Source organism: Oncorhynchus masou, chromosome 12, assembly GCF_036934945.1.
Source record: "Oncorhynchus masou masou isolate Uvic2021 chromosome 12, UVic_Omas_1.1, whole genome shotgun sequence".
Taxonomy (NCBI): domain Eukaryota; kingdom Metazoa; phylum Chordata; class Actinopteri; order Salmoniformes; family Salmonidae; genus Oncorhynchus; species Oncorhynchus masou.
Window position 1 is genome coordinate 67296984 of NC_088223.1, and position 18873 is coordinate 67315856.

The 18873-nt window shown below is 40.5% G+C and overlaps 1 protein-coding gene across 2 annotated transcripts in view; it reads left to right on the plus strand.

The window, feature by feature from the left end:
• Nucleotides 1-1191: 1191 nt before the first annotated feature.
• The window catches only part of LOC135550700 (active breakpoint cluster region-related protein-like), a 263459-nt gene continuing 245777 nt past the window's right edge, over nucleotides 1192-18873 (plus strand). The window contains exon 1 of one of the 2 annotated variants that reach the window (XM_064981734.1): nucleotides 1192-2344. In XM_064981734.1, the coding sequence (XP_064837806.1) occupies nucleotides 1489-2344 (856 nt within the window). In that variant the 5' untranslated portion in view covers nucleotides 1192-1488. The remainder of the gene's footprint in view (nucleotides 2345-18873) is intronic. The other variant, XM_064981735.1, reaches the window with a different exon arrangement.

Here is an 18873-nt window from a genome sequence, read left to right on the forward strand (position 1 = left end):
GGGGTGGGGACTGGGGAAGAGAGGTTACACCCATATAGTTGTGCGCAGTACCAGAGATAATGGAGGTAGCTTGGTTTTGTTCCCCACAGGATACAGCAAGACTCCGGAGCCCACAAGATGGTATCCCGGAGTGGAGACCTATTATTTATTTTTTATGATTTAAATCAACACCCTTAAACTAATACAAGTCTGTCTGTTTTGTGTAAACGTCTTGACCAAACCCCCTGGTCTGCCACAGTAGACACATAGTTCTTAACCATTCTGTCATAGCTGTCCCTGCAGCCAATACAGCTCAGCCTGGACAGCATGATACACATGTAAAATGTCTACTGGGCCTCCTAATGGTGTTGACAGCAGGATAGCAATGGAATGTGCCTTAAAACAGAAAAAGACATGCCTCTATTATATGGACTGGCGACATGTATGATTAACACAAGAACCAATGTAAATGTTAACATAAGATAATATAAAACACTCTCTGAAGCAGACACATGAGGACATTATTCATTAATATAATCTAACAAATCATAGATCCTATTCTAAAATATTATAATTATGTAAGATTATACATTCACATCAGCAGGGGTTTTCCTATTGTCAGAATAGGTCATTCATGCTTGAATGTTCAACGCTTGAACAATCATGTCATTCCATGAGGGAGTTCTATTAACCTGAGCCGCCGTACATCATTCTATGACCGGTGACGTGAACGGGAAGGAAGGAGCCCATCCTAAAAAAAACAACAGTTATCTTCTGCTCTGCTCGGTGATGTTGTCAACAAGGCAGCATGGTGCAACATCCAGAAACATAACATATATTTTCCATAAAATAAATGTTCGAATTTTCTAAAATGTTTTAATTGGGAAGACAGTTAACGCGTTTTTATCAAAAGCAATCACTTTTGCATGTGACAACACCATACATAGCTGGAACACTTCCCTAGTTAAATAAAGGTTAAATAACAAAAATAAAAACACCGAATCCGACTCATTACTCCACGTGCTTAAACTAGCCTCGGCTGCGTCACTTTTGTTTTGATCCGACTTCGCTGTGGGCTTTGAACCAGGCTCCTGGATCACGCCCGGGAGGCAGCCCGGTTCCAAAACGAATGCAATCACATTTTATCCGGGTTAAACTGCTTCCAGCGGGTTAACTCGGGCCAGATCGGATCCCCTCATTCCAAAAAGGAACGCCCCAACAAAATCACTTTGACTGTTGCGTTTAATTGGTTTTACGTCACCACCTATCTGAATACCGGAAGCCGAAAGTTTTTTTTTTATCTGGGTAAAGGAACACTGTATCATATGCCTGCGTGGGAGATGTAACAAGTGTGTGTAGTGCACCAGTACGACGAAGTGTTAAGTTTGGAATGAGTTTGTAGGATTCTTTTGCAGAGGAAAAGGTTCCACATGCGATAGAAACAACAATATAAACAGTATAATCCCCTCAAGGGTGGTTACATCGAATCGCTGATCTTCGCGGGGGAGAATGTGGGAGCAAGATGAATTCGAAAAACATTGGAAGAATGAATTTCCTGACGGAGAAGCACCTAAAATGGATTTAACCTCGATGGAAGATGTCGAGTCAGAGCTGGAGAAATGTAAATCGAATCTCAAAACGCTGCAGCAGGCGCTGTTGGAGGAGAAATTCAAGGTGATATATTTCCAGACCACCATCGCTCGACAGAAGAAAAGTTATGACAAGGTGATGTGGGAAGACGGTAAAGACGAAAACTTGAATCTTGAACATTTATTATCAAGTACAGAAACGGAAAGAAAATCGCTGATGACAAACGAAAAGCTAGACAGGGAATGTATGAACGTTCTTGGTAATGGAAGCATGAAACTGCAGACGCCAGGCAGCAGAGGTACCAAACCAGAGCCGCCGATCAGGATCAGTAGCAGGACAGGTAAACCTATACCCCCCGCTCCCCCGCGCAAGTCCAGCTTCCAGAAACAAGTGAATACGATCTCATCCGAGCTCTCTCAAGCGGATGGAAACTGCATCGGTCGCATAGGGAAATTGAATTCCGTGAGCGAAAGCAACAGCGGAGAGGCCAGTGACCACGAATACGAGGATGCGGAGCTCAATGAGAATTTCGTAAAGGGCAACATGGTGACCCCCAAAACGACCGTCAGAGACAGCCAGAGGTCGAACACCCAACGGGACACCCTGCGTCCGTTGCGGCACAGCAGGGACTTTGACTCCAGTGATGATGGGAGGTTGTCTCCTTCCTGCATTCCTGCGCACTTCAGGGCATCCCGTACCGGTGGGTCCGGGCGCAGCACTCCAGACAGACGCAGTGATGGCAACTTGAGTTCCGACCATGAAGACTCCTCTTCAGGTAAGATATCTGTTTGTTTGGCCACATCAGTTGAGGTTTACACAGCCCTTTATCATGCATGTAATCCGGAAAGAGCTATTTGTAAAGTAATTGTTTAATGGCATGTGCACCAATAAGACAATGATGAGATAATGCTATCGATGTATTGCACTGCATGGCAGCAACATTGAAAGAGATCGTGGCTGTGTAGTGTTGAAAAAGGTGTTAAATACTTTCCATCAGGTTCCACAATGGCAGGTAAAACCATATTCCACATCGAAATAGTTTTAAAGTAGTTAATAACTTGACAGTTCACACATGACTAGGTGAGAGGAAGGAAAAGGTCTTGGAAACGTTTGTCACTCATTTTGTGACACATCCCTCTGCTGTCATCTGTGTCAAAAGTATCTATATAGTTCTGTGATGCACATGTATTTGGGGAAATATGAAGGAGTGGGACTTGAAATGGATGAGTGGTTCATTAGGGACAGTGGAGAGAGCAGAGCTTCCTAGTGCAGACCTAGTGCCATAGCGATGACAATCTAAATGCCTGTGACACAATCCAGTCTGGCACTCAGACAACATCAGTCTCTGGAAGTCGGGGTGCTGAGGGAATTGTTATAACCAATGTAGTGGTCTAGCGCGGGCAAAAACACATTTGTTAGAACCTTTACTTGTTTCATAAAGAAGTGCACTGAGCCATTACTAGTCCTGTGTTATCTGTAGCGAGGGCTACATTGTTAGAGAGGAGAGATGTATCTTGTCAGTATATCCATAATCTTTGCTCCAGCTAAACTTGAAGAAGACAGTAGGTCTAACTACTTACAAAAAGAATGTTTAAAAAAAATGGAAATGTTAGGTGCAGTGAAATGTGGTGGTCTGATGATGGTCTACTAAAGCAAGTAAATGACAGTATGACATGGGACCCAAACCGACTGCACGCGTGTGCCATTGTGTGCCATTGTGTGCCATTGTGCGCCATTGTGTATTGTATTTTGTCCCCCCACACCAAACGCGATCATGACACGCAGGTTAAAATATCAAAACAAACTCTGAACCAATTATATTAATTTGGGGACAGGTCGAAAAGCATTAAACATTTATGGCAATTTAGCTAACTCGCTTGCACTTGCAAGCTAATTTGTCCTGGGATATAAACATTGAGTTGTTATTTGACCTGAACTGCACAAGGTCCTCTACTCCATCAATTAATCCACACACAAAATGGTCAACTGAATAATTTCTAGTCATTTCTCCTCCTTCCAGGCCTTTTTCGTCTGACTTTATATTGCGATTGGCAACTTTCATAAATTAGGTGCATTACCGCCACTGAGTTCATTTGTCTTTCAGACACCCACGTGTGTATAACCAATGAGGAGATGGCACGTGAGTACCTGCTTCTATAAACCAATGAGGAGATGGGACAGGCTGGACTTGCAGCGCGATCTGTGTCACAAATAGAACCGACTTCTATTTAGCCCTTGGCAACGCAGATGTTCGCTGACGTGCGGGAGCAGTGTGGGTGCAATTATTGAATAATATAGATTTCTACATTTATTTTGCAACATGCGCATGCGACGCGAGCGGTGTAGTCAGCCTGTTAGATTGAAAGATATATAAGGTAATTTCGTCAAACTTGAAGCTCTCCATGCTTATTAGTTGCTCATTCAACATATTTGCTTCGACTTCACACAATCCTGTTTTTAACAGTTTCCTTAACTGTTTTACATTCCCTGAGATCAACCAGAAATATTTCCTTGGCCAAATATGACCAGATTTTTATAAAAAGGCTGCACGTGGTCTCTCGTTTGTGCATAGTCAAATTTTGCAGAGGCAAGAAGAAATGGGTAGGTCCTCTTTGGTTCAGTCCGGAGTGCACGGAGCTTAACTACGCCACTTCTAACAATGTTGCTCATTTAGTGAAGTTAGATCATAGCTGAATCAATGTCTTGGGAGATCAGAATGATTAATTAGTATTTTACATAACATAACCAACATGTAATGGCATAGTATAACGTTACTCTTACACCAAAAACAGAGATTTTAGGACATTTATCTCATGTGGCCAAAACTCAACGGGGGGTTCTGACAAATGTTTTTATTCATGTATGCTACAATGTCCCGCAGAGTAAGTCATCATTATGTCCCGCATCCCGTCTCTGTGTTATGTCAGTTGGTGGTAAACGGCTCTGAATGTGTCAGATGCAGACCATTTCCTTCAATGAGCTGTTGGAGTCAGTTGTGTTGTTGAGTGCTCAGCAGGAAACCGTTCTAAAAGAAACTTGCAAATGAGTCATTCTGAGAGCAGGTTACCTCACAAGGCCTGTCTTTGTGTACACTGAGTGAAAGACTGAGTGTGCTCCTAAAAGAAGGCATAAATGTTAGCCAGTTAGAGATGAGTGTTTGCAAATTTGTATTGCATCTTAAGTGTACAAAACATTAGGAACACTTTCAGAACATCCTCAGAACAGCCTCAATTCATCGGGGCATGGACTCTACAAAATGTCGAAAGTGTTCCACCTGGATGCTGGCCCATGTTGACTTCAATGTTTCCCACAGTTGTCAAGTTTGCTGGACATCCTTTGGGTGATTGACCATTCTTGATACGCACAGGAATCTGTTGAGCGTGAAAAATCCAGCATTTCTTGACGCTCAAACTGGCGTGCCTGGCACTTACAGTGCATTCGGAAAGTTTTCAGACCCCTGGACCTCTTCCACATTTTGTTACAGCATTATTCTAAAATTGATTAAAAATGTCCCCTCATTAATCTACTCACTACCCCATACCATAATGACAAGGCAAAAACAGGTTTTTATAAAAACATGCAAAATGATTATTTTTTAAATCACATTTACATACAGTACCAGTCAAAAGTTTGGATGCCTACTTATTCAAGGATTTTTCATTATTTTGACTATTTTCTACATTTTAGAAGACATCAACAACTATGAAATAACACACATTGAATCATGTAGTACCAAAAAAGGTTTGGGCTGCAATCTGAGGTGCAGTTAATTACAGATTCATGAGGCTGATAACTCAAATGAACTTCTCCTCTGCGGCAGAGGCAACTCTGGGTCTTCCTTTCCTGTGGCGGTCCTCATGAGAGCCTGTTTCATCATAGTGCTTGATAGTTTTTGCGACTGCACTTGAAGAAACATTCAAAGTTCTTGAAATGTTCCGGATGGACTGTTGTTTCTCTTTGCTTATTTGGACTGTTCTTGCATAATACGGTCTTTTACCAAATAGGGTTACCACCCCTATCTTGTCACAACTGATTGTCTCCAATGCATTAAGAAGGAAAGGAATTTCACAAATGCATTTTTAACAGGGCACACCTGTTAATTGAAATGCATTCCAGGTGACTACCTCATGAAGGTGCTTGAGAGAATGCCAAGAGTGTGCAAAGCTGTCATCAAGACAAAGGGTGGCTACTTTGAAGAATCTAAAATGTATTTTGATTTTTCTTTAACACTTTTTTGGTTACTATATGATTCCATGTTATATTTTATAGTTTTGATGTCTTCACTATTATTCTACAATGTAGAAAATAGTACAAATAAAGAAACTCCCTTGAATGAGTATGCGTGTCCAAACTTTTGACTGCTACTGTAAGTATTCAGACTTTTTACTCGGTAATTTGTTGAAGCACCTTTGGAAGTGATTAGTCTTCTTGGGTATGACGCTACAAGCTTGGCACACCTGTATTTGGAGTTACTTCCATCCTTCTCTGCAGATCCTCTCAAGCTCTGTCAGGTTGAATGGGGAGTGTCGCTGCACAGCTCTTTTCAGGTCTCTCAAGAGATGTTCGATCTCGTTAAAGTCCGGGCTCAGGCTGGACATTCAGAGACTTGTCCCGAAGCCTCTCCTGCTTTGTCTTGCCTGTGTGTTTAGGGTTGTTGTCCTTTTGGAAGGTTCTCTCATCTCCACAGTGGAACTCTGGCACTCTGTCAGAGTGACCATTGGGTTCTTGGTCACCTCCCTGTCCAAGGCCCTTCTCCCCTGATTGTTCAGTTTGGCCGAGTGGCCAGCTTTCGGAAGTGTCTGTGGTTCCAAACTTCTTCACGTTTTAAGAATGATGGCGGCCACTGTGTTCTTGGGGACCTTCAATACTGCAGAAATGTTTTCGTACCCTTCCCCAGATCTGTGCCTCAACACAATCCTCTCTCGGAGCTCTACGGACAATTCCTTCGACCTCATGGCTTGGTTTTAGCTCTGACATGCACTGTCAACTGTGGGACCTTATATAGACAGGTGTGTGCCTTTCCAAATCATGTCCAATCAATTGAATTTACCACAGGTGGACTCCAATCAATTTGTAGAAACATCTCAAGGATGATCAATGGAAACAGGATGCACCTGAGCTCAGTTTCGAGTCTTATAGCAAAGGGTCTGAATACTTGTAAATAAGGTATTTCAGTTTATTTTTAATTCATTTGCAAACATTTCTAAAGACCTGTTTTAGCTTAGTTATTTTGGGGTATTGTGTGGATTGAGGAACAAGATGTATTTAATCAATTTTATAATAAAGCTGTAACATAACAAAATGTGGAAAAAGTGAAGGGGTCCGAATGCTTTCCGATTGCACTGTATGTCGTGGTGCAATAATGTTTTGTATTTGTATCTATTATGGCTCCCCAATTTCTGCTGCCAAGGCAATTTTTAGGACTAACTTATTCCTTGCTTCCCATTCCGAAACTAACTGCAGCTCTTTAAGTGTTTTAGTCATTTGTCGCTGTAGTAGCTGACATTTGTAGTGTTGAGTCATCCGCATACATAGACACACTGGCCTTACTCAAAGCTAGTGGCATGTTGTTAGTAAAGATAAAAAAAATCAAGGAGCCTAAACCGATACCCTGGGGAATTCCTGATTCTACCTGGATTGTTTGAGGCTTCCATTGAAGAACACCCTATGTTTTCTGTTAGACAAGTAATTCTATCCACATTATAGCATGAGTGTAAAGCCATAACTCAAGTTTTTCCAGCAGCAGACTATGATTGATAATGTCAAAAGCTGCACTGAAGTCTAACAAGACACTCCCCACAATCTATTTATCATGAATTTCTCTCAGCCAATCATCAGTCATTTGTGTAAGTGCTGTGCTTGTTGAGTGTCATTGCCTATAAGTGTGCTGAAAGTCTGTTGTCAATTTGTTTACTGTGAAATAGCATTGTATCTGGTCAAACACAATTTTTTCCAGAAGGTGACTAAGGGTTGGTAACAGGCTGTTTGGTCATCTATTTGAGCCAGGATAGGGGGCTTTACTATTCTTGGGTATCAGAAATACTTTAGCTTCCCTCCAGGCCTGAGGGCCCACGCTTTCTAGTAAGCTGAAATTGAATATCTCGCAAATAAGAGTGGCAACATCGTCCACTATTATCCTCAGTAATTTTCCATCCAGAATGTCAGACCCCGATGTCTTGACATTGTTGATAGACAACAATTTCTTCACCTCTTCCACACGGACTTTATGGAATTCAAAAGTTTGGTCAGATATACTTGGATGTGTAGTGTCAATGTTTGTTGCTGGCATGTCATCCCTAAGTTTGCTTATCTTGCCAATGGAAAAAATAATTAAAGTAGTTGACGATATCAGTTGGTTTTGTGATAACTGATCCATCGAATTCGATGAATGATGGAGCCGTATTTTAAGGTGTTCTAAAGCTTTTTTACTATCATTCTTTATATAATTTCTTTGTTTCATAGAATATTTTTTTATTTAGCTTAGTCACATGATTTGTTAATTTGCAGTACAGTTGGGCTGCCAAACTTTGCCATACCTTTTTCCTCTCAAACATAACATCTTTCAATTCCTCATCAATCCAAGGGGATTTAACAGTTTTTACAGTCATTTTCTTAATGGGTGTGTGCTCATTAGTAACTGGAATAATAAATGTCATAAATGTCAAGTGTAGAATTTGGTTGCTCCTCATTTACACACCATAGATCAGCAAATATTCTTTACATCAACATATGAATCACTGCAAAACTTGTTGTATGACCTCTTATACACTATATTAGGCCCAGCCTTTGGAACTGATATGGCTATTATATTGTGATCACTACATCCTATGGATTTTGATACTGCTTTAAAGCACATTTCTGCAGCATTAGTAAAGTTGTGATCAATACCTGTTGTTGATTTCATTCCTGTGCTGTTTGTAACTTCACTGGTAGGTTGACTGACGTCCTGAATAGAGGTCGACCGATTATGATTTTTCAACGCCGATACAGATTATTGGAGGACCCAAAAAAAAGCAGATACCGATTTAATTGGACAATTATTTATTTGTAATAATGACAATTACAACAATACTAAATACTTATTTGAACTTAATATAATACATCAATAAAATCAATTTAGCCTCAAATAAATAATGAAACCTGTTCAATTTGGTTGAAATAATGCAAAAACAGTGTTGGAGAAGAACGTAAAAGTGCAATATGTGCCATGTAAGAAAGCTTAACGTTCAAAATCCTTGCTCAGAACATGAGAACATATGAAAGCTGGTGGTTCCTTTTAACATGAGTCTTCAATATTCCCTGCTGCCTACCACTGCTCAGTCAGACTGCTCTATCAAATCAGACTTAATTATAACATAATAACACACATAAATACGAGCCTAAGGTCATTAATATGGTCGAATCCGGAAACTATCATCTTGAAAATAAGACGTTTATTCTTTCAGTAAAATACGGAACTGTTCCGTATTTGATCTAAGGGGTGGCATCCATTAGTCTAAATATTCCTGCTACATTGCACAACCTTCAATGTTATGTCATAATTACGTAAAATTCTGGCAAATTAGGCGGCCAAAACTGTTGCATATACTCTGCATGCAATGAACGCAAGAGAAGTGACACAATATCACCTGTTAAATATTGCCTGCTAACCTGGATTTCTTTTAGCTAAATATGCAGGTTTAAAATATATATATACTACTGTGGATTGATTTTAAGAAAGGCGTTGATCTTCATGGTTAGGTACACATTGGAGCAATGATACTCACCGCATCAATTATATGCAACTCAGGACACGCTAGATAAACTAGTAATATCATCAACCATGTGTAGTTAACTAGTGATTATGATTGATTGCTTTTTATAAGATAAGTTTAATGCTAGCTAGCAGCTTACTGCATTTGCGTAACAGGCAGTCTCCTTGTGGAGTGCAACGAGAGAGAGGCAGGTCATTATCGCGTTGGACTAGTTAACTGTAAGGTTGCAAGATTGAATCCCCCAAGCTGACAAGGTGAAAATCTGTCGTTCTGCCCCTGAACGAGGCAGTTAACCCACCGTTCCTTGACCGTCATTGAAAATAAGAATTTTATTTTTTTATTTTTTTATTTCACCTTTATTTAACCAGGTAGGCTAGTTGAGAACAAGTTCTCATTTGCAACTGCGACCTGGCCAAGATAAAGCTTAGCAGTGTGAACAGACAACACAGAGTTACACATGGAGTAAACAATTAACAAGTCAATAACACAGTACAAAAAAGGCGAGTCTATATACATTGTGTGCAAAAGGCATGTGTTCTTAACTGATGTGTTCTTAACTGACTTGCCTAGTTAAATAAAGATGAAATAAAATTTTAAAAAGGCAAAATCGGTGTCCAAAAATACTGATTTCTGATTGTTATGAAAACCTAAAATCGGCCCCAATTAATCGGCCATTCCGATTAATCGGTCGACTTCTAGTCCTGAACCAAGTTGCAGGCACTGGTTACAGTTTGAAGCTTTTTCTTGAGTGGGCAGCTTGATGAGAGCCAGTCAATATTTAAATCACCCAGAAAATATACTTCTCTTTTGATATCACATGCATTTCACACATTATCGAGATACTGAGTTTTAGCACTTGATGGTCTATTGCAGCTTCCCACCAGAATGGGCATTAGGTGAGGCAGATGAACCTGGGATGCTGGCCTTCTAGGCAGAGTTGCAAAGAAAAAGCCATATCTCAGACTGACCAATGAAAAGATTAAGATGGACAAAGGAACTCTTCACCTCTTCACTGTTGATGTTGAGATTTGTGATTTTCAGGTTCGATTTAATGATGCTGCCAGTTGCAGACTTGTGAGGTGTCTGTTTCTCAAACTAGACACTCTAATGTACTTACTTGTCCTCTTGCTCAGTTGTGCACTGGGGCCACCCACTCCTCTTTCTATTCTGGTTAGAGCAAGTTTGCTCTGTTCTGTGAAGGGAGCAGTACACAGTGTTGTACAAGATCAACAGTTTCTTGGCAATTTCTCGCATGGAATAACCCACAAATGCTGATGAAGGCCAGTTTTATTGCTTCTTTAATCAGAACAACAGTTTTCAGCTGTGCTAACATAATTAGAAAAGGGTTTTCTAATGATCAATTAGCCTTTTAAAATGATCAACTTGGATAAGCTAACACAATGTGCCATTGGAAGACAGGAGTGATGGTTGCTAATAATGGGCCTATGGCAGATTGTTTTTATGGAATATCTAAGTTTCCAGCTACAATAGTAATTTACAACATTAACAATGTCTACACTGTATTTCTGATCAATTTGTTGTTATTTTAATGGACAACAAATGTGCTTTTATTTCAACAACAAGGACATTTCTAAGTGACCCCAAATATTTGAACGGTAGTGTATATTTCTACTCTATCCACCAAACAACTGACAAGGCATTCTGTTTTGGTTAGCCTAATGCTATTAAAACTGGGTTAGACTGAACAACATGGCTGCTGTACTTTTCACACGTGTTCCTTTGGAAGAGTGAACAAACCTGTGTTTGTTACGTTGCTGGAGATTCCTTTTATATCTTGTTCATAAGACAAACTGTATTTATTCCTTCCTTTTCCATGTCTCCCTCTCAGAAATGCAGGGCCTGTCGAGGCCCATCCTGCTCTGCCTGTCTGCTCACAAAACAGCCAGCTCTAACTCAGTTGTGTGCGTGCCTGCCCACCCATGGAATATTTTAGTATACTTAGGGGCAATTCCTCAGTAACAGTGATGCTAATTTGTTAAACATTTAATTATATATATATATATTTTTTCATTTTCCAATTCAGAACATTCAAAACAAGTGAAAAGATATTAGACAGCAATAGGACAAAGTGACAGTAACAGACAAGCGTAAATAAATAAATAATAATAATTGTATATACAAACATACAATAAGTAATAATAGAGTAAAATTAATAATGAGACATTGGACCTGCCGTAAGCTACATATATTATACATTACTTGTGAAACATTATATAAGGGTTATATAGACATTCAATCAATGTGATGTGGGGGGAGATTCTCTATATAGTCAAAAGGTTGCCAAATTCTGTAAAATGTTTCAAACTTATTCCACAAGCAGTAAGTGATTTTTCTCCAGTGGGATACAACTATTAACTTCCGATAGCCACATTGCAACTGGCAGGGGGAATCCGATTTCCATTTAAAGACAATATATTGGCAATCGCAAGCAATATTTCTGTTAGCTTTATAGTATGGCTTTGCCTAAGATTGGTGTTAGTAAAGTTACCCAGTAGACAGACCTCTGGGTCTAAAGGGAATGCAACCCCGTGAATTGAGGATATGGTATCGCATACCCCCTGCCAGAAACCGTGTAGTTTTGAACACTGCCAAGTGGAATGGAGGAATGTTCCTTCATCTGAGCCACATCTAAAACATAGGGAGATATCAGGGTGATGGAGGAAATTAAACTGGATCAGTCTGTATCTGGAGTTCAATGTGGATGTAACACCATCCCTGAATAGGCCACTCCATAGACCCTCATCAAGATCAATACCCAGATCTTTTCTAAGTCGGGGTTTATCAAGCTCAGGCGGTGTTTGTCCTGAAATAAGAGCATTGTAAACCCTGGAAATGGTCTTGAATAGTGGTTGGTCTGCGTGGCAAAGTTGTTCAATAGGTGACATCTTAGGTAGGTTCCATTGTCCCTTGAGAGTCACCCTAATAAAGTTTCGTGGTTGTAGGTAGCTAAAGAAGTCCCTGTTTGGCAAGTGGTATTTCTGTTTCAGCTGATCAAAAGATATAAGAACTCCCTCCTCATAACAATGTTCCAGAAGAGTGATCCCCTTATCAGACCATGGTCTAAAGTTACTACTGGAAAACATAGGAATCAATCTATTGTTCCATGAAGGGGTTTTAGGAGAAAGGAATCCCTCTCGTCCGAACAGCTCGTGCAGTTTGCACTATGACGGGACAGAAGGTATGATTAAACAGTTGTCTGTGATGGTTTTTATAGATTTTCTGTCCCATTTGTAAAATAATTCTGCCCTAGTGTCATCATTTACCTCAGACTTTTCAATGTTCAACCTTGAGGGAGAGGGCCCATTGTCAAACCTCTGAGCCAGAAACCTAGACTGTGCAGCCCAGTAGTACATTCTAAAATTGGAGGATTTAAGCCCCCTTGACCGTAATCAAGGGTCAGTTTTTCCAGGCCAACCCTAGGGGTTTTGCCATGCCATATAAACCGTCTGGTCAGCTTGTCGAGAGAGGAAAAGAATGCTGTGGGCACAGGGATAGGGGGAGAGGGTAACAAATAGAAATCAGGGCAGGACATTACATTTTAATAACATTGACTCTATCCAGTAGAGTGAGGTAAATCCATCCATTTACAAAGGTCACCCTCCACCTTTTGTAACAGGCTGGCCAGATTGAGTTTATATTGGTTGTTCAGGTTACCATCCACCATTATGCCCAAATATGTGAAGCCCATAGGCAACCATCTATAAGGAAACTTGTGTTTGATGCTATGGTGGTCAAAGACAGACAGCGGTAAGATTTCGCTTTTATCAAAATTGACATATCTATAGAAAGAACTATAACACTGTTGTAGGATCTGCAAGTGAGAGAGGGAGTGTTCTGGGTTTGTTAGAAATAAGGTAAGGTTGTCCGCAAAGAGTGATAACATATGGGTATGAGAGCCCACCTCAAAGCCATGTATGTCTGGGCACGTTCTAATAACCTCAGCCAACGGTTCGATGGCAAAGAGGTGGGCACTAATTGGGCAACCTTGTTTGTTTCCCCTATAGAGAGGGAAAAAGAAGGAAGTAATCCCATTGGTAGCAATCCTAGCTTTAGGAGATTTGTAGAGGGATTTTATCCAATTTATAAACACGATACCTAAACCAACTTTTCCAAGATGGGAAAAAGGTATGGCCATTCAACTCTATCAAAGGCATTTTCAGCGTTGAGGGAGACTGCGACACAAGGTATTTTGTTTTTGTTAGCAAGGTGAATTATATCAAAGAAGCTTCTGAAATTATTGGAGGACAATCTATTAATTATGAAGCCAGTCGGATCTGGGTTGACCAACAGGGGAAGACATGACTCCAGTCTCTTAGATAGCATCTTGGTGACCAGTTTACAATCCGTGTTAAGGAGAGAGATTGGTCGATAGGAGGCGCACCTTAGCGGGTTTTTCCCTTTTTTGTGGATTACAGTAATCACTGTTTGAGAGAGAGACTCTGGAAAGCAGTTGTCTTCCCTGGCTTTTTTAAGTACCTCCATAAGGTAGGGGACCAACAGCTCCCTAAATTCTTTATACAACTCTGGAGGGAAGCCATCCTCCCCGGGAGATTTATTAGAAGGTAAGGATTTAATGGCCTCCAACTATTCAGGAACTGAAGTGTTCACTCAGGCGGACTCTGTCTTCATCTGACAGGCTTTGGAGGTTGAGATTGGAGAGAAAGGAGTCGATCTCTGATAGATCATCGCTTGATTGGGAAGTGTAGAGGTCTTCGTAGTATTTCTTAAGTATCATTAATTTCAGTTGGGTCGAAAGATATCTCATTAGTATGAGTTTCTATAGCATTAATTGTCCTCTTAGTTTCCTCTGCTTTCAGTTGCCATGCCAATACTTGGTGTGCTTTCTCTCCAAGCTCGTAATAACGCTGTTTTGATTTAGTGATGACCTTCTCAGCTTGATATGTGTTCAGAATATTATATTTCAGTTTTTTTATTTACCAAAAGCCTGTATAGATCATTAGTCGGGCCTCTTTGGTAGGTTTTCTCTAGCTCAGAGATTTCAGATTCAAGGACATTCAGTTCCACACCATGTTTTCTCTTCAGCCCTTTAGTATAGGAAATGATCTGTGCCCCCAGATAGGCCTTCAATGTGTCCCAAAGAATGAAGCTGTCAGGAGCAGAGGGTTTAAACACAAATGCACAAAATTCAGGTTGCTTTAGGAGTGTAGAATTTAGTCTCCATATATATGCTCCATTTACCTTGGTAGGAATGGAGATTGATAATACCAGAGGAGAATGGTCACTAAGCAATCTGGGGAGATACTCAATATCTAACACTCTATGAAACAGTTGGGTCGAAAGTGGGTGTGAATATAAAGAGTAGTCCCTATCCTGTGGGTGCAACTGTCTCCAGATGTCTAACAAATTAAGATCTTTCATGAATAACATGGTGAGCTTGCCGGGTTTGGTAAGAAGTGAGGGTTTATCAGAGGACCTATCAAGAACTGTATCTAAACAAAAATTATAATCTCCTCCAACCAGTAGCCATCCTGGTGGTGCTTGAGCGACCTGAAGGAAGACATTCTGAATAAACATATGGTCATCGAAGTTAGGTGCATAAATAGGGTCCAAGACTGAAAACATATGCCCCCGCACCAAAACAAACCTGCCCGAGGGATCAGAGATGGTGTTGTTGATGCAGAAGGGGATGTGTCTACTTAGCAACATTTCAGTTCCTTTTGCTTAGGAGTTAAAACCTGTCCTACCCATTCCCTCTTCAATTTCTTGTGTTCAATGGCTGTAAGATGTATTTCTTGTAAAAACACAAGTCGGCCTTTAATTTCTTAAGGTATGTATACTCTCTTCCTCATAATCGGGCTGTTAAGACCTTTTACGTTGAATGTGACGTATTTTAGTGGATTAAACATAAGTTGGGTTTCAAATATGTAACCGAATTGAAATCTCTCATATGTAAATTGTGTATGTAATGTTTCAACTTTAGTTTGAACACTAAAGTGACCTATGTGTCTCTTTAGGGAGGAAACAACAATACACATAGAAAAAAAAATCATTTGAAATCCCACCCCGATTGTCGGACTGAAACAACAATCCCAACAATCAAACATGAATACACTTGTAGAGATACGTTGATGCTGGCTTTCCATCTTGCTCTTACTAGCTAAACCTTGGCGTTAACTAAAACCTGTTAGCTTTCTAAGTTGAAAACAAACGTTGTGAATAGACATTTATGGCTGAATATTTACTGCCCTCACTAAGGGCTGCTTGAGTCTCTTTTCAGGAGAGGAGAAACATAAATGGGGGGGAGCAGTGGGCCTAAGCCCACTAATTTGCTTTGCCCAATGGATATTGACTATACCAAAATATACTCTCCTGTAAATGTAATAGAACTCACCCCGGGGAAAAAACGGTTAGTTGAAAATGGACAAATCAATAACAGCGATCAAATTGCGGGGTAAACGGATCCAAATTCCAAGACCATATCAGCAGTTCAGTCCCAGGACAGCACAGATAAGAAAAAAACAAAAACCAGAGAGACCATCCTGGTTCAGACGTGGTTCAGTTCTTTGAGAAAAGTGAACACTTCTCCCACTGTGTTGAAGAGATGGCTTCGGCCTTTGTACTGAACTTTCATCCGCGCAGGGTGGATGAGGTTGCCGGTGATGTTCTTCTCCTTCAGTGCTTTGGCGGCAGGTCTGAACTGTTTGCGACGTCTGGCGAGATCCGCGCTCATATCCGGGAAAAGGCTGACCCTCTTGCCCTCGATGGTGATGTCCCCTATGGCTCTTGCGAGTTGCAGTATCTTCTCTCTGTCCTAGAAATGGAGGAACTTGATCAGGACGGCCCGTGGGGGCTCATCTGGCCTGGGTTTCGGCGCTGATGTTCTGGGGCGCGTTCGATTTCCAACGGCTTGGCGAAGTTTATTTATGTCTTGGACATCTGGGATCCATTGAGTGAAGAAACGGACCGGGTCACGGCCCTCGCTGTCCTCTTTCAATCCCACCACACGGATATTACTACGTCTACTCTGGTTCTCCATCTGGTCTACCTTGTTTTTGAGGTAGGCATTGTCCTTCTGCAGTTGTATCAGAACCTGGTCATGTTGAGCGACGGTATCTTCAACTGTGCTAATGCACAACTCTGCCTCAGTCGTTTTCAAAAGGAAATCATTCATGGAGGATTTCAGGTCGTCAATGGAAGAATGGAGTTAAGCCGATTTCTTGTCAATTTTCAGAGAAAGACCTTTGTTACCATCCCGAATTTCCCAGAGGAGAGTAGCCAGCATGTCGGCAGGCTCGCAAGAGCCTTTGAAGAACTCGGTTTGTCAACGTCTGCTCATCACGTCTGGCATCACGCGCTTCCTCAGACAAATCTTTTACTTTAAAATGTATGCCAAACAAAACCAATGATTGCAAAACAATGCATATAATACATTGGGAAGATAAACAATTAAACAATTTCTACAACCATACAACTCTCTGCACAAGGACAACTTCTAAAGCTGCATTATGTAACTTTTTGGGGTGACTTGACTCAATTCAAGTAGGTATTAGTTATAGATCTCATTGAAATCATGTCTATGAAGCGGTCGATTTGTTCTATGTGCGCTATTTCTATGCTTCCTGTGTTTAAGTTTAGTTCTTGTATCTTTTACTTTCGTGTTTTGTACACCAGCTGAAAATATAATATTTTTAGTTATGGAAAATATGTTACAGCGATTTAGATTTCACTATGATTCTCTACACTATACTTGCTTGTTTTGTCACATAAACTGAAATTAGGCTAACTATTAGAATTTTAGCAGCCAGGAAATGGCGGAGCGATTTCTGAGTAGTGCATCTTCAACAATTTAGACTGAGAATTTGGCAAAAACTCATTTATTTGAAGAACAGTGCAGATGTAAAGTTTGGTAACAGAATGACAAGCAGCACAAACCACGTCTGCAAATTTTGTCAGATTTTGAAATTATGCTTTACAACGAAAGCAATCCAAGCGTTTGTCAGTTTATCGATCGCACGATAAACATTAAGTACACTTAGCATCAGGTAGCTCGGTCACGAAAATCAGAAAAGCAATCAAATTAATCGTTTACCTTTGATCTTCGGATGTTTTCACTCACGAGACTCCCAGTTACACAACAAATGTTCCGTTCCACAAAGATGATTTTTATATCCAAAATATCTCCGTTTGTTTGTCACGTTATGTTCAGAAATCCACAGGAAAGAGCGGTCACGACAACGCAGACAAATTCCAAATAGTATCTGTAATGTCCACAGAAACATGTCAAATGTTTTTTTATAATCAATTCTCAGGGTGTTTTTAAAATATATAATCGATAATATATCAACCTCAAATGTATTTCACAGTAGGAGAGGGGAAAACAATGGTTGTCCAAATTCTGTTGCGTGAGCAAAACTCATGTGACCACTTGACGCGATGTTATTGCTCTGGATCATTTTTCAAAATAAAAGCCTGAAACTGTCTGAAGACTGACACCTTGAGGAAGCGATAGGAAAAGGAATGTGGTTGATATCCCTTTAAATGGAGCAAAGGGAAGCTATGGAACATGGAGATTTCAAAATAGAAGCTACTTCCTGCTTTGATTTTCCTCAGGGTTTCGCCTGCAATATCAGTTCTGTTATACTCACAGACAATATTTGACAGTTTTGGAAGCCTTAGTGTTTTCTATCCAATACTAATAATAATATGCATATATTAGCAACTGAGACTGAGGAGCTGGCCGATTTACAATGGGCACCTTTTCATCCAAGCTACTCAATACTGCCCCTGCAGCCATATGAAGTTAATGTTTAAGAACTATCAGGCAGTGTAGTCAGCTATAACCTTAGACAGAGATAAGGAATGCAATAGTTATTCTGCATTTTAAAGTTGTTTTAAGTTAGGTTATTTTTCTACCAAGCTCTGTTTTGGACGTTGAAACTTAGCAATGTGTAGCCTGTGTCCGAAACACCCTAGTCTTTTCCATTTGTTCAGCTCCAATGCTTTGACCATGTTCGATCCCCTCTCGGTAGTCATACATACTTGACACAAGTCTTTCAAGCCCCAGGATGAAAGTGCCTCTCTCATCCCAGCTACAGTTATTTCGTCCATGTGGTCGTCTGGGAAATGAGAGGTCAGAAGGCATTCGCTTCACAACTTCCAGTTGTCGTCAATGTAATGAATCATGAGGCTAATGTATGGCTCTGTGGTCTGGTTTGACCATAAGTTTGCAGTGACAGAGAAGAATGCAGCGTCATGGATTTCGTTGGCAACTCTGTCCAGACATTCTGTGTAGAGTTTTGGCAGACATGTTTTGCTGAAGTATTTACAGCTTGGGATCTCGTATCTTGGGTCTCGAGTTCAAATTAACTTTCTGAAACAGTCTTTCGAATTGATTCCATGTCTTTCTCTATGTGATACATAATTGCACTCTCTATCTCATTCCACTTGTTACTCTTCTTGTCATAGGGAGTACCACTATTGAATGATGCGTTGAGTGATAGCTGAGTACGGGTCTGGCTTGAAGATTTCTTGGGACTTGCTCCACTGCTCCGGGGATTTGTTGCATGGA